Source organism: Carassius gibelio, chromosome A15 (genome assembly GCF_023724105.1).
Source record: "Carassius gibelio isolate Cgi1373 ecotype wild population from Czech Republic chromosome A15, carGib1.2-hapl.c, whole genome shotgun sequence".
NCBI classification, from domain to species: domain Eukaryota; kingdom Metazoa; phylum Chordata; class Actinopteri; order Cypriniformes; family Cyprinidae; genus Carassius; species Carassius gibelio.
In genome coordinates this window covers 26,242,174-26,267,777 of record NC_068385.1, presented here as the reverse complement: position 1 = coordinate 26,267,777, position 25,604 = coordinate 26,242,174, and the positions used below count along the sequence as shown (strand labels likewise).

The following is a 25,604-nucleotide window of genomic DNA, read 5'->3' as shown; positions in this document are numbered from 1 at the left end:
TTTTCAGTACAAAGTTTATTGCAATTAACTCCTAAAAACACCAGAAAAAAACTAATTGAAAGGTGTTTTACACCTGTCTCAATGCAAGTCTTGTGGATTAATCTGTTACATAACATTAAACAAGATCACCCCACAGCATTCAATATAGAAATATCCTTTGTTCCAAAAGAAAATGTTAAAACATTGTTAAACACATTATAGACTTATGAATTGGCTTAAATGCCATTTTAATATAAACTAGGTTATCAATTTTTTATGCTCTCAAGCTTCAACAAATTCATCAATTAAACTAAACACTTTAAAATGCCACTCCCACAACATACAATATAGAAACATCCTGTTCACAACATTCCTTTCAAAAAGAAACTCTGAAAAGCATTAACACATTAAAAGACGTATGAATTGGTTTCATACCTCCTTAATCTCAACTTAGCTGATGCTTTAACAAATTCATCAATTAAATTGAACATTACTCTTAAAAAAAAAAAAAAAAAAAAAAAAAAAAAAAGAGAGGAAAAAAAAAAAGGACATAGCAAAGGTTGCAGGCACTTCACCGCATTAGTTGGTTTTTCAGTCCATGAACTTTAGCGGAGCAGCTTTCCCCATCAATGTTCATAAAGATCCGCTGGATCACCTCAAAGGTGTATCGCAGCTCTTTGGGATAGCTGATGTTTAAAGCGTAAAGCAGTCCAAACAATGTGACAAAGGCATTTGGAATGTCTTGGAGATCCACAATGACAATCTCCCCCTCCAGTATCACAGCCATATTCACGACGTCGTCTGGGAAGGCACAATCTTGTCTGGTGTCCTCGCTCACTGACAAGATGCCCACCTTAACACTCTGAACAACATCGACCTCATTGTCAGTCGGCTGAAAAAAAAGAGAGAGAGAGATTAAAGATTTAGCGGTAGACTAGAACTTTCATTACCACATTAAACATACATTTTAAATGCCGTAAATGCCGGTTTACATTTTAGTAGTGTATTTTTTTTTCTGTCTATGCCAATAAAATGTTTGTCTATGCAAATCAAATTTTTCTAGAATGATTTTCCAAATAGAGCTATTCAAGTAATCTGATGAATATTCTTCTACTTTTTATAAAATAAAAATCACAGAAAAATGTCAAAAGGAGGTGTGCACTATGCACAATCAGCTGTGTTTTTAAATTCAGAATAAGGGTATGTTTACATGACAATGATGTATTAAAAACAGACAACAACATTGTCAAAATGATCCCTGTTCACACGGATCTGCGAAAACGTCAGTAGTTGGCGATGTCACTTCATCAAAAAACACATACGCGCAATATGTTACCGTTTTCAGATTCATGTTTTTGTTGTTTACATAAAGACGGTAACAGTATCATTTTCGAAACCTTGTGCTTTGAAACTTCATGTTCAGTGCTCACTTCAGTTTTCATGTAAACAGCCCCTAAGTTTTAGAATAGAAGTTATTGATAAAGGATTATTTGTTTGTGAAAATGTTAGTATGCAGATTTCATATGCAAATTCATTTGTACACATACTTGTTGAATAAGATCCAGTTTGCTTGGTACTTTTTTTGTCTTCATTTACAGCGAAATGATTTGATTCAATAGTAATTTTTGCAAATTCAGAAAAATTCAACAATACACAATTAAAACTGATGATTCACAATTAATGATTCGATTCTGCATTTTGCGTTTTTAATATTGTGAAATGAGTTTGGATGTACTGATCAGTCACATGAAAAATAGTAAAACCAACATGAAAAATAATCGTGATATTCCTGAAAATAATCGTGCTCTGATATTTTTGCTATATCACGCGACCACCTCTACTTGAAAGATAAAATATGATATAGCAATACAATACATTTTAAAAGGCATAATTAAGCATAACATAACTGAAGGAAAGCCAAATAATGATTCATATTCTTATGGTTTCAATGAAAATACAGGTATCTATAATCTGTATCACCAAAATATAAAAAGTACCAAATAAAAGCATCACTATCATACTAAAGTGATATTGGTGCATCCTTATTCCAGTTTTAATGGGAAAAAATACTAAAATGTTTACCTCACAAACTTTGAAGACGTTTTCTGGTTTCTCCCTCATGTAGTATGGAAGGCCCAAAATAACTGCTCCCCTCTTCTTCTGGTTACAACTCTGCCAAAAAAATGTGTTCACTTGACGGAAGTGTTTTGTTTGTATATACAGTACAAGTCAAAAGTTTGGAAACATTACTATTTTTAATGTTTTTGAAAGAAGTCTCTTCTGCTCATCAAGCCTGCATTTATTTGATCAAAAATACAGAAAAAACAGTAATATTGTGAAATATTATTACAACTTAAAATAATAGTTTTCTATTTGAATATACTTTAAAAAATAATTTATTCCTGTGATGCAAAGCTGAATTTTCAGCATCATTACTCCAGTCTTCAGTGTCACATGTGACATCCAGTCTATCACATGATCCTTTAGAAATCATTCTAATATTCTGATTTATTATGAGTGTTGGAAACAGTTCTGCTGTCTAATATATTTGATGAATAAAAGGTTAAAAAGAACTGCATTTATTCAAAAAAAAAAAGAAAAGAAAATATATATATTTTCTAATAATATAAATCTTCTTTACTATCACTTTTTATCAATTTAACACATCCTTGCTGAATAAAAGTATTGATTTTATTAAAAAATAAAATAAAAAAAATTACTGACCCCAAATTACTGACCAGTAGTGTATATTGTTGTTACAAAATATTTATATTTTAAAAACATAGCTTCTTTTTTTTTTTTTTTTTTTACTTTTTATTCATCAAAGTATCCTAAAAAAGTATCACGTTATGAAAAAATATTAAGCAGCAGAACTGTTTCCAACTTTGATAATGAATCATCATATTAGAATGATTTCTAAAGGATCATGTGATAATGATCCTAAAAATTCAGCTTTGCATCACAGAAATAAATGATAATTTAAAGTATAATAAATTGAAAATCAATTATTTTAAATTGTAATAATATATCACAATATTACATTTTTTTTCTGTATTTTTGATCAAATAAATGCAGGCTTGATGAGCAGAAGAAACTTCTTTCAAAAACATTAAAAATAGCAATGTTTCCAAACTTTTGACCTGTACTGTGTGTGTGTATATATATATATATATATATATATATATATATATATATATATATATATATATATATATATATATAAATAAAAAAAATGGCTGCACACTGGTGCATTCAACAAATAGATGTTTTATATGAATTTGTTTTGTTCAAACATTGCGGTTTGTTTTCCTTTATTAACCATTTATTTTACATTACAGATTATAAGTCAATGATCATTTTTTTTCTTTTTAATAGAACAAAAAGAATTAAAGTCTACTGTTAAAAGTACTGGATCGATAATTACTAATAGTAATACCATTAAAACTTAAAGGATACCCATCCGTAATCATCTTCGGAAAGATCATTCTTCATCATATTGCATGAGAACTGTGACTTGCTGTGAACAACTAAGTTATTTAAATAAGCAATTAATAGTGCCACAGAAGTAACTTGCAGCTTGCAACATTATTTAGTGTTTACACAGTTACACAAAGTGGGGTTTATTGAGCAGCTCAAATTCCATTTTAGTTGTATAATCAAAAATATGATAATGATATATGATAATCCAAAATATTATAATTTAATTGATTTATTTAAATTTGACAGAAAATGCATTCCATAAAAACTGTTAATGTATGTAAAGCTATATAATATATATATACTGTTAAAAACTTATACTGTTCAAAAGTTATATAGAGTCATATATTTCTGTCATAAGTTACAACAAACTTGTTTGGATGGGTTTTCGTGAATACCTTGAAGTTTCTGTGTGAATATGATATGACGATAATTTTCTCAAAAGAAAAGGTAAAATGCTCATGTAGTGACTCTGACAGCAGCTCTGGAGATGAAGTTCATGTGTTAATTGTCCTCATATAAAGGGATTTTGCACCGGGTAGTTCTAGAAGCCACCAGGGTGGTCTCCTAGTCTCTGATAAGCACAGCACTTTAAGCTGGTGTACCACTAGTGTAACTTTGTATTTGTTTTGTTTAAGGTGTTTAGCCGATCCTTTATGATTAATTAACCATGATGTTTTAAACCGCGGTTAATTGTAAAACTGGTTAATCACTGCATCCCTATGCTGGGTTAGACCCTACTCTGAAGTAGGAGCTAAATTAGTTCCCCCAAAAGGAGTTCCTAGAATTAAAATCGTTCCTAGATCCCGCGGTGCAAAACCGCCAAAATCCGGGAACTTCCGCCAATAGTTCTAGGAACTATGAAAAGGTTCCTCCGGTGCGAAAGCCCCTAATGTGAGACGGCAGAGGCTGAAAAAACACTGCAAGTGTCACACGTACTTCAGTATGTGTAGTAAACAAAACTGCATGTCTGCGCCATTCATTCACACAGAACATGCAGGATTCATATTTAAAGAGTCTTTTTGCGGTTTTGATTTAAGTGACTGACCTACTTTTGATTTATTTATCCAAATATTGACGAATTCTGTGACATTCCATGCAATACAGTAAAAAAAAAATGATGATTCCATCTGTGTTTTGCGCATCACAGAAATCATAGGGTCCTACTAACAAAATGAGACCTCAAATCGTTTTTACCAGTGGGATTTTGTGCAACACTAGCAAATAATAGAATTTTCCTGATGCAAATTTCTTTGAAAGCTAATAACAAATTAGTTTTGCTGTATAAATTAAATTTGACTTGCCTGTTCATCCAGACACTTCAACACATTCAGAAGTTCTGGAACTTCATTGCTTCGCTTGGTGTATAATTGCAGGAGCCTGGGTAGATGCTTGTCAAGCCCTTCGAAGAATGTTCTTTTTAAATCAATGGAGACAAGCCTACAGAATTCAAGAGCAACCTGTTGAAACAAAAAAAAGAAAAAGACTTTAAAAAAATCCCACGCACATAAACTAAACATTAAAGGGGACCTATTATGTAAAATTCACTTTAATAAGGCATTTAAACACAGATGTGTGTCCACAGTGTGTAAACAACCAGCCTATAATGGTAAAATCCACCCACCCCCTTTTTTTTTTTAGAATCCCCATAAATCAGTCTCTCAAAACAAGTGATTCCAGATTTCTCTCTATGTTGACGTCATCGTAGGGAAAAGCCCCGCCCACTGGTGACAATCTCTACCCTATTAGCAGTCTGCCATTGTTATATTGTCACTGGAGCAGTGCAGGGATAGACAGACATCGGTATTGGAGTACATCTGTCCTGCACAGTTTAGCTCCAACCCTAGTCAAACACACCTGAATATCTTAAGAATAACTACAGCTATGCAAAGGAAAGTGAGTTGGATCATGAGCTAAACTCTGCATGACAGCAGCACTCAAGATCGACCATCTGTGAACTTGTGGTATGTCTCAGCTATAGTATGTAAACATTATAACTGATTTGTTGATGCCTGTAATAATGAACATAAGAGTCTCCATTAGGGATGTGCGCAACAACTAATTTTGTAACCTTTTAAACTGAAATTTTGCAACCAACTAGTCTGACCTCCGGAGACAGTGTATATGTGATCCATTTGCAAGAACACTTAATCTATGAACAATCAAATCCTATACTGAATGCAGCTAAAAATAGGTCAGATATCATGCATGCGATGTGCTTGCCTTGATTTATCATTGTTGTATATTGAACGTTCACTTAAGCAATGTTAGCCATTTTAGACACATATATTAAGATCAACTGAATCAGCAGCAAAGGACTAATGAGTTCAAACCATATATATATATATATATATATATATATATATATATATATATATATATATATATATATATATATATATATATATATAGGGACTCTGACACAAGTCAGCACGTTAAGGTATTGTTGTTCGCTACCACGGCAACCAGTCCTGGTTTGAACATGCAAAAACCGAATGTAAAATTAAATGATTTTATTTGCCGCTCCAGATATATTTTCAAAATACTGCATTAATTTCAAGATGTAACATTAACATGACGGTAATTTAAATGTCTTTGTAAAAACAAAGCAAAATGTGAAAAAAGTGCAAAAAAAATTAATTTGTAAACGACTAATATTTTCTAAGTCGACTAACAGCAGCAGTATTGTTTAATTGACTAGTCTCATACATCCCTAGTCTCCATTAACTCTCCACATCTGAGCCACTAAGGTTGCAGTGGTGTAATTTTATTGAAGGGAATGTGCCCAAGAAAATCGGTAAAATTAAAAAAAAATATATGCCATACATCTGGATATGTTGCATCATGAACCGTTTGTAATGATCAATTTTGAGAGTTATATTTGCTGTGTGAGCTTCTCCTGTATTGTTTATGTCAGTGTATTGAATAGCGAGTTCTAGCAGACAGCCCTCTACTGGCAAGAGGCGGGGAGCAGGAACTCATTTGCATTTAAAGAGATGCACACAAAAAACATCACTTTTTTTTCTCCCACCCAAAAAGAGGTGTTTTTTGGAGCTAAAACTTCACAGACACATTCTGGTGACACCCGAGACTTACCGTATTTTCCGGACTATAAGTCGCACTTTTTTTCATAGTTTGGCTGGTCCTGCGACTTATAGTCAAGTGCGACTTATTTATCAAAATTAATTTGACATGAACCAAGAGAAATTAACCAAGAGAAAACATTACCGTCTCCAGCCGCGAGAGGGCGCTCTATGCTGCTCAGTGCTCCTGTAGCATACCCCTGAAAATATTAACTGAAAACTGTTAACTGAAATATTAACTTAAAGACAACTGAAAAAGACTGAATGCAAACAAAATGCCCCCAAAAAGAAAATCGTATTCTGCAGGTAGTAAATATGCAGCCGATCTGATAGGTGACAGGAGCACTGAGCAGCACAGAGCGCCCTCTCGCGGCTGTAAACGGTAATGTTTTCTCTTGGTTCTTGGTTCTAAATAAATGCGACTTATAGTCCAGTGCGACTTGTATATGTTTTTTCCCTCATCATGACGTATTTTTGGACTGATGCGACTTATACTCAGGTGCGACTTATAGTCCGAAAAATACGGTATATTACATCTTTCTACACTTACTTGTCTTTGAGTGAAAAGTGCAGGCCATCTCCTCCTTATTTCTGATACTGTGGGCTCATCTTCTACAATCTCCTTTCTTCTGGCACAGAAAGTTTTCTCCATAGCTGCATCAATTACATGCCAGTCTGGATTTTTTTTTGTCATCTCACACTGTATATCTTTCCTTTCAGTCTCCAAAGCAGTATAACTTGATCCAGCAGGTAAGTCCGGTAGAAAATTGGTCTCCGATCTTCGGGGTTTCTTGACTTTGTATTTTTTTCTATCTGAAGCATGGCATTTTTCACTAGTAACAGTAAGCTCTGGACATCCAGCATCACGAAGTTTACTTCGGAAGTTTCCCATTTTGAATTTAAGGCTTATTTTCCATCCATACCACCCTGTGGCCGATCCCGGTTCTTTAAGGCATGGATGTGTCTCTGTGAGAGCCCTTGAAACAGACTCGAACTCCTCATTGGATGGATACGCCTTGTAAGAATAGATTGCAGTGGCAAGTTTGTCAAGAATCTCAGATTTAACATCCTTGGATAGGCTGAGCAGTGAGCCATCTTTAGCATATTGCTCATTTCCACGTTTCAAACGTAATTCTACATCATATGAAAAGCTTGGAATGGGAAAAGAAACAGGCCATTGCTGTGAGCGACTACTTGCAGTTATTGATCCAGGATTTCCATTCTTGATACTCGAGTCAGACGATGATGACATAACCGCTGTGTCTAATGTCACATCTGACTGGCTAGAGTCAGAGGGTGGTGCTCTACAATTAACTTTAAGGGTTGCCTTTTCAGGAGGAAGTTCAGTGATAGTCGTTAGGTTGCACAACTCATGGTCAAATTCAGGATCCTCATACTGAAGTGTAAAATCACTTTGTATGTTCAGCTTGCTTTTCAGTGTTGACAGAAGAGATTCTATGGATTGTGGCCGATCAATGTAAACTTTCCTAATATCCTCAGGGGACAAAATCACACGAAGAATCATTTTGTTGCAGGTTTCTAAGAAGAAAAGGCAACAGTAAATGCATTTAGTTAAGGAGGAATGTCTTCGGTGAAATCATCAGCTTCTTATCAAGCACTGCATATGAGGACAAGGGATGATAATCATTCAATTCATCTGGATCAACAACTCTCAACTCACAAGTGGTATACTTAGTTAGTTCAAAGCATCTGAAATGCTCACTGTACCATGCTGAATACGGTTCAATGAGAAAGGCAGGTTTGTTCATAACAATCAATATTTTGACAAGTCTGCCAAAGTCTGGAAGCCCACTGGTGTATCCCACAGAAAGAAACATTCCCTCAGAGTACCTGGTGCCATATATGCATGCACTGGATGCAACAGATATCGATGTAACATTGGAATATTTGGATTTAACTGCCAGCTTAAATGAAAGATCCAGGCACTCAGTGGACAGAACTGAAACATGATCAACCACTAAATCTGGCTTGAAAAGAGTTGGCATGTCAAGGTGGTAAGCAAGTGTCAGCTGATGTCGCTGGGCTAATGTAAGCATTACATTTTTAAAGTTTCCAGAGTCATGCACAGCTTTTTTAAAAAAGCTGTGTTTTGCTTCTTATCGTATGGTCCAGAAATCAATCACTGGTCCAAAACATTTGATTAGTTCTGGATAGTGCTCGATAAAATGGTGCTTTGGACGGAGTCTGAAGTCTGGAAATTCGTCTTGCAACAATTTCCGGTGATCTGATATTTTTGAATCAAGGTAATCCAAACTCTCTGTGGAAAACTGAGATGAGGCTAAAATCTCAACAATGTCCTTCAGTTCAAGAATTAAACTCCAGGTTGCATCATTTTCTGGAACTTTTGAACCAATAATCAAAGGTAATAACCGCAGAAGGCTCCAGTTTTCATGTCCGTTGCCTCCTAAAGAACCTTTCAGTTGGAATGATTTTAAGATCTGCTGTGGTCGGTTTGTTTTGTCAGAAAATCTATATGGGAAGGACTGAATTGCGGCATTCAACTCGTCCAATGTGAAATATTTCTTCTGAATCAGTTTCTTCAAACAAAGACTTAGCTCCAGGGGTACAACACCTTCAAAGACGTCGTGGAGAAAGTCAGGGGGAAAGCCTTTCATGGTGGAGAAATGTGCAAGTCTGTTAAGAGGACAGTCCCTCTTAACACCATCTACTACTGCGTGTGAATCCTTGTTCTTCTGAATTTCACAAAGAGTCTGCTCATGCAACTCCTCCGTTCTCTTTGGGAACCTCCTCTCTCTAACTTCATGTGTCTGAATCTCATCACGTGCTGCCAAACAAAATCTGCAGAACTTGTTTGTTGAAAAACTTTCTTGAAATCCAGCAAGCGAGTGTGCGCCTAAATTGTCTGCAGACACATAGAGTATTGTTCCTCTTATACTTGCACCCAGTGTCTGAACAAACACTCCATGTTGTTCAAGTACTTCAACGTCTGAAAGAAGCGGTTCAAGAATTTTGTCGTATCCATACTCTTTGACATCCTTGGTCTTACATAATGTTGCAAGGTAGATGGATGATAAAGTGGACCGGTCTCTTCCTGGAAGATTTGCAATTAACCAGTAAATGGCACAAAGTTTGTGCTTTTTCCTTGAAGTGCCCAAAGGGTTACACACTTCAAAATCGTCAATGTAAAGTCCAAGGGCTATGCGCAATTCATCTGAAAAAAGGATCTTGTTGTCCTTAAAATACAGCCCATCCCTAAATGTTTTAATTGTTTCAGGATGTTTCCATGTATCTGCTTGGTCTGACTGTAAAACCTTGTCAAGGACGTCACTTCGATTCAACAGCGCAGTTAAAACTTTTAAAATTGGTACATAAACAAATGTGTTTTTCCGAGAAGCATCAAGAGTGTATTCTACAGGTTCTATCACAGTGAAATTATCTTTGTAGTATGTTGTTCTTTTGTAAATAGAGCTAAGAGGACCCCTTTTGGACAAAAAGGCTAAAGGATTTGTTTCCAAGACCGTTTCGGTAATGGCAGCAATAACTGAGGAATCCAATGAACAGTTGTGTTTGTTTAAGACCTGTTTAACTGACATCTCAGCAAGCTCTCCAACATTACTACCAATGCTTCCAAGTTCTTCAACTATTTCTTGAATGGCTGTCTTTGAGACATGTAAAATGGCTTCCATGCGTAAAAACAGTGAAGCTAACTTATGTTGAATCAAGCCCTCAACAGGAAGATCTGGATTGGAATGCAATGGACTGGACTGGACTGGGTGCCAACACCCTTCGGCTGGTAGGCTGTCCGCAGGTTGATTATCTGTATGTTCAAACCTTTCCTCAACCTCTTCGATTTGACATGAAATTAACTCTGCTTTAAAATGTCCAGTATTTTGGGAATGGTGTCTTTTACTTCTGTGAGCCGCAAATGTAGAGAACACACAAGTTTGAAAACTGCAGTCTTCAAATGGGCACTGGACATTTTCATTGTTTTTCAAGTGAATGCCCAGGTGGGAGAAGTACTGCTTCAAATTGCAGGCCTCTGAGAAACTGCAGAGGTTACACTTCACCCGGGAATTCACGTGATCGACAGATTTTGCATGATGCGTATGCAAATGTCTTATCAGTGTTGCCTGAGTTCTAAAGGAGCAGACACAATCTTGGTAAATACATGGCAAAGGACAGGTCCTCCCATGATGTCCATGTTTTAATTTGTAATGCTGAATGATAATTTTTCTTTTTGTACTGTCAAAAATGCAGTACTTACAAGTCCACTTCATCTTCACATTAACACCAACATACCTACAATAAAAAAAGACAGTTTATTTAAAAAAAAATAACACCCAATAACACCCTTAGTCAAGTCTCTCAGGCTTAAAGTTGGCATGAAACAAAGTTGCGATCATATGACAGGCTGCTGGAAACCACACCATACAATAGACCTTTATCACAGTGAAATAGATTACCGGAAGTGCTTGCCAAAGCAGTGTATTGATTCTTCCTGTTATGTATATTTTTAATGTGCTGTTAACACATAGTTGACTAAACACCTCTTAAAATGAGCATCCGCAGAATGATTTCAAAATCTGGACAATTTCAGAGACAGGAGAAGAGATATTCTGATGATTATGGTGTACAGAAAAATATAAAAAGAGTAAAACAAAAAACAAAAACAATGCAAACATTCAGCCATTAGTTTTGATTGTGCTGCGATAGTACCGGAAGTAGCGATTCACTGCTTCACTTACTGGAAAAGGGAAGTGTGATAAAGCTCTATTGTACATAGTAGGGGCATAACAGTTCTCGGTTTAAAAATATATATATATATATTTCGAACCATTACATTCTCCACCCACAGTTTGGCATGCACTTGCGTCCTGGTTCATCTCAAATCTGACAATTTATCGATAATATGGTTTGTTGAAAATAATGCATTAAATAGACAGAGTTCTGCTAATGAATGTTTCTGGATGTATGACATCAAATGTATGTCGGATACACATTCTAACTTTCCAATATATTACAACAGCAATGATCAAAAAAAAGTGGACAAAACAGTCACTCTTTGCAAACTTTGTTAAATGTGAGTGTCATATGCTCTAATATGACCAGTCATTTACTGAGTTATCACACAGGTGTTGACAGCACACAATCACAGGTGAGACTTGAACAGCACACATTGCTATCAGTGTTTAAACTAAACTCATTTGCGCATGTTTTTAAGCCTTGCCAATTTAAAAATTTAAATCAAGAATAAGTGAATATGAATTTATGTGTGCTGCATGAAGTGCCCATTCAGTCAGTGTGCAAACACTGACATTACATATTGCATAGATTAAATATAGATTAATCCTTATTTAAGCACAGATTAAACAGTCAAAATCTTTGAGTGATTTTGCTATGTCATTTGTTTGATTTTCATCACTGACAGACAGCAGTTTAGCTGCTGTCACTTTAAGTTTGGGGTTTTAGGGAGAAACGAAAGCACAACTCTGAAGGAATTGAAGGTGTGCTCGAAGTAATGCAACAGCGGCACAATGACCGTTCTACCTCGTTTATCTTGTTTTCATCGTTGGAAGCCAAAAATTAATCATACATCCCTATTATTATCTTTAATTACTGCCTTATTATTTTTTGCTTTCAAATGCAGGGAGACCCTGAAACTTCAGACAACAGGTTTATAAATGATTCACATGATGAAATTAGGAAGATTGTTGAAATGTGTTCTCAAATAACAAATGACACAAACAGGCATCACTGAAACATGCAGTGTGTCAATTAGCGCCTGCACTAAGCCCTCTGGCTGATCGCGCTAAAAAAGCTCTAACTTTAATAATGTTCGACCAAGGGAAAAAAAAGCTTTTGGGGAGGTGTTTGGCTGGAGGTCATGGTGCAAATGACCCTAGGTTGAATTTAGTCCGAACCATCCCTTTAAGTTACCCGCATCACAAATTAATAGTTAATTTTAAGAATTTCCAAAGATTTCTGTGAAAACTCACCTGTATCTGGTGCTCTGCAACTGAGATGAAGTGAAGTGACTGAGGTAAAAAAAATCTGGTTGGTGAACAAGCTTTTAGTCAACTTGACAGAACCTGTGAGTCAACATGAGAAAGTACAATGAGCTAATCTTCTATGTGCAGAAATACACTCAATAATCGTACATTCGTGACAACATCGCGTGTAATTCTCCCTATTATTAAGATTTCTTAAAACAAGAACAAAAGCGCGACGAAATGGCTCAAGGCCACACAGAATCCAAACTCTGAATAGTAATAATGAAAAACCGTGACATTTCAAACCACAGACATATTAATTGTCATTTCTATCACCCATAGATTCAATTTGACAGTTACTTTTTTAATTCAAAGACTGTGATGAAAACTTACCTATATCTGGCGCTCTGCATCTGATGAAGTGACTGAGGTAAAAATCCGGTTTGGTCCAGTTGGTGAACGAGCAGCTTTTAATCAACTTGACTGAACCTGTGAGTCAACACGAAAAAGTACGTTACAATGAGCGAATCTTCTATTTGCAGAAATACACTCAATAATCGTACATTCGTGACAACATTGTGTGATATTCCCCATTTTATTCAGATTTCTTAAAACAAGAACAAAAGCGCGACGAAATGGCTCAAGGCCGCGCAGAATCCAAACTCCGAATAGTAATAATGAAAACCGTGACATTTCAAACCACAAACATATTAATTGTTATTTCTATCACCCATATCGATTCAATTTGACAGTCACTTAAAGACTGTGGTGAAAACTTACCTATATCTGGCGCTCTGCATCTGATGAAGTGACTGAGGTAAAAGTCCGGTTTGGTCCAGTTGGTGAACGAGCAGCTTTTAATCAACTTGACTGAACCTGTGAGTCAACACGAAGTAGTACAATGAGCGAATCTTCTATACACATATACAGGGTGTCCGCGGGGTTTTAAAAAGTATTAAAAAGTGATAAATCAAAATGGTCAAATTTAAGGCCATTAAAAGTGTTAAATGTGGTCTCAGAGGTATTATTTTTTTCCAAATTAGGTATTATTTTTTCCAGAGTATCAGGTGTCTTATTTTGATTGAAATTCTATCTGCGTTCGTGTTAGTTCGTTTATATGGGCTTTAGCATATCTGGGCACATAATCAAAGATCTTCCGTCTCCGTCTCACTGTATGTTTGATGCTGACGTCATATTCAGTGGTCGTTCGGCATCATCTCAGAACACTTCGCGCTCAACAGAAGTGGCTGGCTTACGTTTTATTTTAGACTTGCTTCAAGGCATATCTTCAACGACTGGACAACCATCGTCGTCTTCATGGACAAATGCAAGTTTTCTTATAGCTGGGTTAACGACCGGTAGTACCGAGGTCCCGTTCAAACCCGGTTCTTGACGCATAAAGCGCTATGATTTCCGCGAAGCAGAAAACGAGTACGGAATCTCAAAATCCAGTCATGAAAATGAAACTTACATTTTAATATGGACAGTCATGGAATTTGTGAAAGCATAAATTAATCAAATCAAATCTCCATATGGACCAGTATCTGTAAATGTTAAGCCGCAAAAGTTGTTTGAAATATCCGTGTTCTGCGCGTCTCTGTGTGAATTAATGAATGGCAGAGACGTGCAGGTTTATTTACTACATAGACTGAAGCGCATGACGCTTGCATTAATTTCAGCTTCTCTTGTCTTCTCCTGTCAAAATAATGGAGTTCATTTAGAATTATTAGGGGCCAAGCACCGAAGGTGCGTAGGCACCTATTGTTTTCGTTGGCGTTATTATTAGGGGCCAAGCACCGAAGGTGCGAAGGCACCTATTGTGTTTGTTGGCGTTATTATTCTTCTTCTTCTTCCACCCCAAGTCTATGGTAGCCCATAGAACCGATTGCGGGAAAGTTGTATAATTTGGCACACTAATAGAGGACTGTCTGAACATTAACCGTAGCAAATTTGAAGTCTCTAACTCAAACTCTCTAGCGCCACCAATTGTCTAAACTTTCAAAAACTTGATGCTAATAACTCTTGAACCGTAAGCCACAAAATGAAAATTCTTTTTTCTGTGATTCCTTGGCTCATGCCGAGTCGAATGGACACCGAAATTCAAAAATCGCAAGGTTTAGTTTTTTCGCTATCGTCAATTGTTCGTAAAACCTACTTTTTCGAACTCGTCCTAGGCCGTTGCACCGATTGTCACGAAAATTGAATCAGATAATCTTCAGACCATGCTGGCAAAAAGTTATGGAATTCAAGTTGATTTCTCAAACCGTTTCCGAATAGCTCATGAACGAATTCTTCGAAAAGCACGCAAACGTGAACGTGAGGCTATATCTCCGCAACGGTTTGGCCTATTGAGACCAATCTTGGTGGGTCTTATAACAACCATTCCCTGGGACTACCTGCAGTGTTTCGGCGCTGTGCCCCCTAGTGGTCAGGAGATATGAAAAATGCATGTTTTTGCTCATAACTTCTGAACGGTTTTGCCAAAAATCACAAAAGTGGTGTCTTTAGATTCAGTGCATCATTCCGAGTCGAATGATACCGAATTTTCCCAATTCGGCCATTTTGGGCGTCGGCCATTTTGGATTTAGTTGTAAATTGCTGTATCTTAAGAATGAAGTTCCGTATCGTTTCGCAAATAATTACAAAAATGTCCGGCTCCATGCCCTGAATGTACACAAAAAAATTGGGGGCAGCGCCACCTTGTGGTCAATAGTTATAACGATTTTTTCGAAAAATGCTAATAACTTTTGCATACATTAGCCTATTGTAACAAAGCTGATGTTGATAGATTCCTTGGGTCATGCCGAGAACACCGATACCCCATTTGTCAATTTTGGCAAAATTTCCTGTCCGCCATTTTGATTCATGTTGAAAACCTACTTTTTCGAACTCCTCCTAGACCGTTGCTCAGATTTTCACCAAATTTGATTTGGATCATCTTCAGACCATGCTGGCAAAAAGTTATGGAATTTGTGTCGATACACGTAACCGTTTTCAATTAGCGTACCAACGAATTTGCTGGAAAGATGCCAAACTGCATCTGAGGCTGTATCTCTGCAAAGGTTGGAGATATTTACACAAAACTTAATATGTGACATTGTCACATCACATTGACCACGCCACATCATTTTGGTCACAGCGCCACCTATTGGTCAAGAGTAATAAACCAATCAATAACCGCTAATTATTACATTTCCAATAATGCTAATAACTTTTGATTGCATTAGCCTATTATCATGAAACATGTCTCAAAATGTTCCTTGGGACATGCCGACAACATGCATACCAATTATGTCATATTAAGCAAAACTTCCTGTCCGCCATTTTGATTCATGTTGAAAACCTTTTTTTTTAAACTCATCCTCAACCGTTTGTCCGATTTTCACCAAAATTGAATCAGATCATCTTCAGACCGTGCTGACAAAAAGTTATGGATTTCGTGTCAATAGACGAAACCGTTTTTGTACAGCGCTGCTTCAGATGTCAGGCATCTTCACAAAATGAGTCTGAGGCTATATCTCTGCAAAGCCCATTAGTGGTCTTCCAGTGACATCTAGTGGTCGTAAATGCAATTTATCATACAACACTGTCTCTTTAACCTTTATAACTGTTATATGTTGTCTTAATTTCGTTCCAAAGAAGCATACGCAATTTATGTATATTTTCACAGTCTAGATAATAGTACTGCACTGATTTTAAATAACCTAGATATGGCTGACAGTAAAAGAATAGAACAGAATTACAGACACACACAAACATGAAATGTTTAAACTACTATATTAATACTCAATAAGCATGCTTAAACCCACACACAGATGCACACATTTTGTTATATATATAGATAATTAAAATAAATGATGGGTGATAAAACCTATTGCAAGTCTTCTGTTTTTATGGGCTTCTATGTCATTTTTCAGGTTTCATTGCAATCATAATCTGGCATAATTATAAACATTAGATATATCTGTATGAATAAATTGGTAAACTTTGACTCAATGTGATCTGAAATGCTTGAACAGTAATATAAAATTATAGTAATATACATTTTTTCTAGATGAATCCCTCAACAAGCCCATAAACTGTAATGTTTTAGTCTTTACTGAGCTCATTAGTGGTCTTCCGGTGACATCTAGTGGTTATAATTGCAATTTTTTATTCAACACTGGGTTTTGAAGCTTTATAAATATTACAGTGTTCTTTTTTACCTAATCTCTGTTAAATTTTGCATGATTGTTTAGAAAAAATACAGATCTAATGCATGTGTGATTATATTACCCCTTTTTTTTGCAGTTTAATGCCATTCACAACAGAAATCTTTTGTTTTTTAGGCCATTTTAACTGTTATAGCACCAGCTATTTTCTGATCTTAATGAAACTTTGCATGCTTGGTGGGTCATCTTTCACATGTTATAACCAAGTTTCATAAAGTTTTGAGTTTTTGTTTCAGTTTTATAGGCTTTAGGTTACATGTGGCCACGGCCCTTTCCTAAATGACCTCTTATAGCTAACCAAAGGACAAAATGCAACATATTTTTGAAAATTATTGATCTAGAGAGTCCAGAGAATATTATTGCAGTGGTTTGATCAAGACTGAACAAAAAACCAGGTGACCCAAAACATTCAAATTCGTGGACCAATTTTACGAAAAAGGCTATAACTCGGGAACAAAATGAGATATCTTCACCAAACTCAGAACTCATATGCATGAACAAAAACTTTAGTCAAATTATTATTTTTTTTCCATATCTGCCACTTGGTGGCGCTACAGGATGAAAAAAAATCAAATGGCTATAACTAAGCAACCGTTGATCCAATCAACTTGAAAATTGATATGGCCCAATGTGGCACAAGTGCTCTATGAGGAATTTCACTTATCTTAAAAAACATGGCCGCCATTGGCCAAACAACTTTAAGCACCTATTTGACAAGGTTAATGGAAGTCGATCGGAACGAAACTCGGTGGGCATGTTCGACTCATTGCCCTAAAGGTCTGTAAGTATTTTGAAAGAAATTGCCCGCAACATTGTCACCTCCCACAGAACACAACAAAGCGATTTGATTACAGCGCCACCTATTTTCCAAAAATGATAATGCATCATTTTACTGGAGTTTTACTGGCTGTTTCAATTACACTCTTCCAATAATTGCTTTTCTTACTCGTTGCATTTGGTCTGATGCTCCATGCCATGCTTAGCTCCTCGCTGTGGAACTTTTATTAACGATTTTCAGCCATTTCAATTACAATCATGCAATTATTAATTTCATTATTCATTGTTGCATTTGGTCTGATGCTACATATGCTTAGCTCCTGATGTTGCCGCTGGAATGCTTGGCCCCGTGATTGCTGCTTGCAGCTATATTTAGGGGCCAAGCACCGAAGGTGCGAAGGCACCTATTGTGTTTGTTGGCGTTATTAGGGGCCAAGCACCGAAGGTGCGAAGGCACCTATTGTGTTCGTTGGCGTTATTAGGGGCCAAGCACCGAAGGTGCGTAGGACCCTCTTGTTTTTGTTGGCGTTCTTATTATTATTATTATTATTCTTCCGACTGGGCGTCTATGGCAGCCCATAGAACCGAATGCGGGAAAGTTGTAATGGTTTGACATTCTGATAGAGGACAGTGCCAACATTAAGTACACCAATTTTGGTGTGTCTAAGTCAATCCCTCTAGCGCCACCAACTGTCCAAAATTTCACTTTAATTTTGTTAATAACTTTTTAACCCTAAGGCCAATCAACGAAATTCTTTTTTCTTCTGATTTCTGAGCTCATGCCGATTCGATTGCACCCTACGAAGTCATTTCCGTCATAGAAATATGACCGCCATTTTGAATTTCTTTAAAAACCTACTTTTTCGAACTCGTCCTAGACGGTTTGTCCGATTCACACGAAAATTAAACCATATCATCCTCAGGCAGTGCTGACCAAAAGTTATGCAAATCAAATTGATTCGTCAAACCGTTTTCGATAAACGCTCTAACAAATTTTATGTAGTGCTTACAAAAACAGTCGTAAGGCTGTATCTCGGCAACGACTTATCCTATTCAGACCAAACTTGGTACATGTCATAACAAGCATGACCTGAGGCAACATGCTGTGATTGGGCGCAGCGCCACCTACTGATCCGGAGATATGAAAAACTGCTATTTTTGCTTATAACTTCTGAACAGTTTGTCCAAAAATCATAACATTGGTATTGTTAGATTCAGGGCAACATGCCGAGTCGACTGATATCCAATTTGACCATTTCGGCCATTTTGACTGTCGGCCATTTTGAATTTTGTGCTAAAATGCTGTATTTTCTGAACACATCAACGGATTGTTACGAAACATGGTATGGGTCATCAGCACAATGTCCTGAAGGAGTATGAGAAGTTTCGAAACAGCGCCACCTAGTGGTGATCTTCTATTTTTAAATGCTTATAACTTTGGGTGTGGTTGACTTATTTTCACGAGACTCATCAAATTGGACTCCTGAAACCTTACCGAGTCCTATGATACCAAACATGCTAGGTTTTGCCTTTCGGTTTGTGTAGCGTTGTGATTTAGCGCTTAAAAAACATTTGGCTATATCTTCGAAACCGCTTGTCTGATCGAGACGAAACCACCGTCAGAAGTTCGGAAACATAGGTCGATAGCTATATGCCAATGCCCAAATGCCAAAATATTGATAGTAAGGGGTAGTAATATTCAATCAAAGTCAAGAGTCAGTCATTTTTTACGTGCTTTTTCATATAAATGTCTATAACTCTGAAGTGAATTGAGATATTTTCACCAAAATTGACACACATATGTATGGGCTCACTCTGAGCACACATAAAAAAAATGGTGGGACTGAGCCTCTTGGTGGCGCTAAAATAGAACAAAACATGAAATTCTCATTGACTTCAATACAGTTTTGTGAAATAAAATGCTATACTAAACAAATGCATTGGTGTAATATTACGAAACTCAGAATGTGCCAACAACACCATCCCCTGAAGGTATTCAAAATATTTTGAAACAGCGCCACCTAGTGGTCAAAAGTTATAACTCAATTTACGTAAAGGCTAATAACTTTTGAATAAATCTGGCTATTGACATGACGCTGGTCTTTGTAGATTCCTTGGGTCAAGTCGAGAATATAGATACAAAGTTTTCCTTATTTGGCTGAACTTCCTGTCCGCCATTTTGATTAATGTTGAAAACCTACTTTTTCGAACTCCTCCTAGACCGTTTGTCAGATTTTCACCAAATTTGACGTGGCTCATCTTCAGAACATGCTGGCAAAAAGTTATGGATTTCGTGTCGACATACGAAACGGTTCTCATTTAGCGCATCAACAAATCTGCTTGAAGGGTGCCAAAATGCATTTGAGGCTGTATCTCTGCAAAGCTTTGACATATTTGCACCAAACTTTGTATGTGTCATCGACACCTCACACTGACCGTTCCAAACTAATTTGGTAACAGCACCACCTATTGGTTACACGTGATAAGCCAATAAATCCTATTACTAGTTGTTGTGTTGATTGTTTTCAAGCCATTTTGCCTAAAATAATCTTAAAACTGTCTTAATTACTCATTCCTGCCGTTCGTCTGAAGCTTGCTTCTGTAGTGCTTGGCCCCGTTATTGCTGCTTGCAGCTATATTTATTATTATTATTATTATTCTTCTTCTTCCACCCCAAGTCTATGGTAGCCCATAGAACCGATTGCGGGAAAGTTGTATAATTTGGCACACTAATAGAGGACTGTCTGAACATTAACCGTAGCAAATTTGAAGTCTCTAACTCAAACTCTCTAGCGCCACCAATTGTCTAAACTTTCAAAAACTTGATGCTAATAACTCTTGAACCGTAAGCCACAAAATGAAAATTCTTTTTTCCTGTGATTCCTTGGCTCATGCCGAGTCGAATGGACACCAAAATTCAAAAATCGCAAGGCTTAGTTTTTTCGCTATCGTCAATTGTTCGTAAAACCTACTTTTTCTAACTCGTCCTAGGCCGTTGCACCGATTGTCACGAAAATTGAATCAGATAATCTTCAGACCATGCTGGCAAAAATTTATGGAATTAAAGTTGATTTCTCAAACCGTTTCCGAATAGCTCATGAACGAATTCTTCGAAAAGCACGCAAACGTGAACGTGAGGCTATATCTCCGCAACGGTTTGGCCTATTGAGACCAATCTTGGTGGGTCTTATAACAACCATTCCCTGGGACTACCTGCAGTGTTTCAGCGCTGTGCCCCCTAGTGGTCAGGAGATATGAAAAATGCATGTTTTTGCTCATAACTTCTGAACGGTTTTGCCAAAAATCACAAAAGTGGTGTCTTTAGATTCAGTGCATCATTCCGAGTCGAATGATACCGAATTTTCCCAATTCGGCCATTTTGGGCGTCGGCCATTTTGGATTTAGTTGTAAATTGCTGTATCTTAAGAATGAAGTTCCGTATCGTTTCGCAAATAATTACAAAAATGTCCGGCTCCATGCCCTGAATGTACACAAAAAAATTGGGGGCAGCGCCACCTTGTGGTCAATAGTTATAACGATTTTTTCGAAAAATGCTAATAACTTTTGCATACATTAGCCTATTGTAACAAAACTGATGTTGATAGATTCCTTGGGTCATGCCGAGAACACCGATACCCCATTTGTCAATTTTGGCAAAATTTCCTGTCCGCCATTTTGATTCATGTTGAAAACCTACTTTTTCGAACTCCTCCTAGACCGTTGCTCAGATTTTCACCAAATTTGATTTGGATCATCTTCAGACCATGCTGGCAAAAAGTTATGGAATTTGTGTCGATACACGTAACCGTTTTCAATTAGCGTACCAACTAATTTGCTGGAAAGATGCCAAACTGCATCTGAGGCTGTATCTCTGCAAAGGTTGGAGATATTTACACAAAACTTAATATGTGACATTGTCACATCACATTGACCACGCCACATCATTTTGGTCACAGCGCCACCTATTGGTCAAGAGTAATAAACCAATCAATAACCGCTAATTATTACATTTCCAATAATGCTAATAACTTTTGATTGCATTAGCCTATTATCATGAAACATGTCTCAAAATGTTCCTTGGGACATGCCGACAACATACATACCAATTATGTCATATTAAGCAAAACTTCCTGTCCGCCATTTTGATTCATGTTGAAAACCTTTTTTTTTAAACTCATCCTCAACCGTTTGTCTGATTTTCACCAAAATTGAATCAGATCATCTTCAGACCGTGCTGACAAAAAGTTATGGATTTCGTGTCAATAGACGAAACCGTTTTTGTACAGCGCTGCTTCAGATGTCAGGCATCTTCACAAAATGAGTCTGAGGCTCTATCTCTGCATATACACACACACACACACACACACACACACACACAGAGAGAAGTACATGCCCACACATTTTGTTGTATGTAGATATTTGAAATAAATTATAGGTGACACACAACTCACAGAAAGACTTCTTTTCTTACATTTCTATGTCAGGTTTCATTGCATTCATATTCTGACATATTAGTAAACATTTGATATACATGTATGAATAAATTGTTGAACTTTCACTCAATGTGATCTTAAATGCTTGAACAGTAATATTAAATAATAGTAATATATATTTTTCTAGATGAATCAATCATCGAGACAATTAACTGTAATGTTTTAGTCTTTAGTGAGCCCATTAGTGGTCTTCCAGTGACATCTAGTGGTCGTAAATGCAATTTATCATACAACACTGTCTCTTTAACCTTTATAACTGTTATATGTTGTCTTAATTTCATTCCAAAGAAGCATACGCAATTTATGTATAATTTCACAGTCTAGATAATAGTACTGCACTGATTTTAAATAACCTAGATATGGCTGACAGTAAAAGAATAGAACAGAATTACAGACACACACAAACATGAAATGTTTAAACTAGTATATTAATACTCAATAAGCATGCTTAAACCCACACACAGATGCACACATTTTGTTATATATATAGATAATTAAAATAAATGATGGGTGATAAAACCTATTGCAAGTCTTCTGTTTTTATGGGCTTCTATGTCATTTTTCAGGTTTCATTGCAATCATAATCTGGCATAATTATAAACATTAGATATATCTGTATGAATAAATTGGTAAACTTTGACTCAATGTGATCTGAAATGCTTGAACAGTAATCTTAAATAATAGTAATATACATTTTTTTCTAGATGAATCCCTCAACAAGCCCATAAACTGTAATGTTTTAGTCTTTAGTGAGCTCATTAGTGGTCTTCCGGTGACATCTAGTGGTTATAATTGCAATTTTTTATTCAACACTGGGTTTTGAAGCTTTATAAATATTACAGTGTTCTTTTTTACATAATCTCTGTTAAATTTTGCATGATTGTTTAGAAAAAATACAGATCTAATGCATGTGTGATTATATTACCCCTTTTGCAGTTTAATGCCATTCACAACAGAAAACTTTTGTTTTTTAGGCCATTTTAACTGTTATAGCACCAGCTATTTTCTGATCTTAATGAAACTTTGCATGCTTGAAGGGTCATCTTTCACATGTTATAACCAAGTTTCATAAAGTTTTGAGTTTTTGTTTCAGTTTTATAGGCTTTAGGTCACATGTGGCCACGGCCCTTTCCTAAATGACCTCTTATAGCTAACCAAAGGACAAAATGCAACATATTTTTGAAAATTATTGATCTAGAGAGTCCAGAGAATATTATTGCAGTGGTTTGATCAAGACTGAACAAAAAACCAGGTGACCCAAAACATTCAAATTCGTGGACCAATTTTACGAAAAAGGCTATAACTCGGGAACAAAATGAGATATCTTCACCAAACTCAGAACTCATATGCATGAACAAAAACTTTAGTCAAATTATTATTTTTTTTCCATATCTGCCACTTGGTGGCGCTACAGGATGAAAAAAAATCAAATGGCTATAACTAAGCAACCGTTGATCCAATCAACTTGAAAATTGATATGGCCCAATGTGGCACAAGTGCTCTATGAGGAATTTCACTTATCTTAAAAAACATGGCCACCATTGGCCAAACAACTTTAAGCACCTATTTGACAAGGTTAATGGAAGTCGATCGGAACGAAACTCGGTGGGCATGTTCGACTCATTGCCCTAAAGGTCTGTAAGTATTTTGAAAGAAATTGCCCACAACATTGTCACCTCCAACAGAACACAACAAAGCGATTTGATTACAGTGCCACCTATTTTCCAAAAATGATAATGCATCATTTTACTGGAGTTTTACTGGCTGTTTCAATTACACTCTTCCAATAATTGCTTTTCTTACTCGTTGCATTTGGTCTGATGCTCCATGCCATGCTTAGCTCCTCGCTGTGGAACTTTTATTAACGATTTTCAGCCATTTCAATTACAATCATGCAATTATTAATTTCATTATTCATTGTTGCATTTGGTCTGATGCTACATATGCTTAGCTCCTGATGTTGCCGCTGGAATGCTTGGCCCCGTGATTGCTGCTTGCAGCTATATTTATTATTCTTCTTCTTCCGCCGCAAGTCTATGGCAGCCCATAGAACCGATTGCGGGAAAGTTGTATAATTTGGCACACTGATAGAGGACAGTCCCAACATTAACTATAGCAAATTTGAAGTCTCTATCTGCTACTCTCTAGCGCCACCACTTGTCCAAACTTTCAATGTTTGTATGCTAATAACTTTTGAACCGTAAGCCAGAAAATGGAAATTCTTTTTTCCTCTGAATCCTTGGCTCATGCCAAGTCGAATGAACCCCAAAATTCAAAAATCGCAAGGTTTAGTTTTTTCGCTATTTTCAATTATCCGAAAAACCTACTTTTTCGAACTCGTCCTAGACGGTTAGTCCGATTGCCACGAAAATTGGCTCAGATCATCTTCAGGCCATGGTGGCAAAAAGTTATGGAATTCAAGTTGATTCGTCCAACTGTTGTCGAATGACACGTAAACAAATTTGACGAAAAGCACGCAAACATGCACGTGAGGCTATATCCCGGCAACGGTTTGTCATATTGAGACCAAACTTGGCGTGTGTTATAACAAGCATGAACTGAGACTACCTGCAGTGTTTCGACACAGCGCCACCTAGTGGTCAGGAGATATGAAAAATGCATATTTTGGCTTATAACTACTGAATGGTTTGGCCAAAAATCACACAACTGGTCTCTTTAGATTCAGTGAGTCATGTCGAGTCAAATGATATCCAATTTTCCTGTGTCGGCCATTTTAGGCGTCGGCCATTTTGAATTATGATTTAAAATGCTGTATTTTTTGAACGCAGCATCGTATCGTTTCGCAAATAATTACAAAAATATTCGGCTCCATGCCCTGAAGGTACTCAAAACGTTTGGTGGCAGCGCCACCTTGTGGCCAATAGTTATAATGAAATATCACATAAATGCTAATAACTTTTGAATAAATTAGTCTATTAAAATTAAAATGGTCTCGCTATATTCTGTGAGTCTTGCCGAGAGTATTGATACCAATAATGTGAAAATTGGCCTTACTTCCTGTCCGCCATTTTGCTTAATGTTGAAAACCTACTTTTTCGAACTCCTCCTAGACCGTTAGCCCAATTTTCACCAAATTTGACGTGCATCATCTTCAGACCATGCTGGCAAAAAGTTATGGATTTTGTGTCGATATACATAACGGTTCTCATTTAGCGCATCAACGAATTTGCTGGAAGGGTGCCAAAATGCATTTGAGGCTGTATCTCTGCAACACTTTGACATATTTGCACCAAACTTTGTATGTGTCATCGCCACCTCACACTGACCATGCCACATAAATTTGGTAACAGCGCCACCTATTGGTCAAGAGTAATAAACCATTCATTAACCATGAGTAATTACACTTGTAAAAATGCTAATAACTTTTTAATGCATTAGCCTATTTGAAGGAAACTGGGCTCAAAATATTCCCTGGCTTATGCCGATTACATAGATACCAAATATACCATAGTAAGCTGAACTTCCGGTCCGCCATTTTGATTTATGTTGAAAACATACTTTTTCGAACTCCTGATCAACCGTATGTCCGATTTTCACCAAATTCGAATCAAATGATCTTCAGGCTATACTGATTCAAAGTTATGGATTTTG

The 25,604-nt window shown here is 36.6% G+C and overlaps 1 protein-coding gene across 1 annotated transcript in view; it reads right to left on the bottom strand.

The window, feature by feature from the left end:
* The window catches only part of LOC128029462 (sterile alpha motif domain-containing protein 3-like), a 39,697-nt gene continuing 14,093 nt past the window's right edge, over positions 1 to 25,604 (bottom strand). Inside the window, exons 3-8 of the mRNA XM_052617261.1 lie at positions 12,905 to 13,000; positions 12,518 to 12,610; positions 7,090 to 8,078; positions 4,761 to 4,916; positions 2,062 to 2,151; positions 1 to 871 (exon numbers count right to left, since the gene is read on the bottom strand). Coding sequence (XP_052473221.1) covers positions 551 to 871; positions 2,062 to 2,151; positions 4,761 to 4,916; positions 7,090 to 8,064 — 1,542 coding nt within the window. The 5' untranslated portion in view covers positions 8,065 to 8,078; positions 12,518 to 12,610; positions 12,905 to 13,000 and the 3' untranslated portion in view covers positions 1 to 550. The remainder of the gene's footprint in view (positions 872 to 2,061; positions 2,152 to 4,760; positions 4,917 to 7,089; positions 8,079 to 12,517; positions 12,611 to 12,904; positions 13,001 to 25,604) is intronic.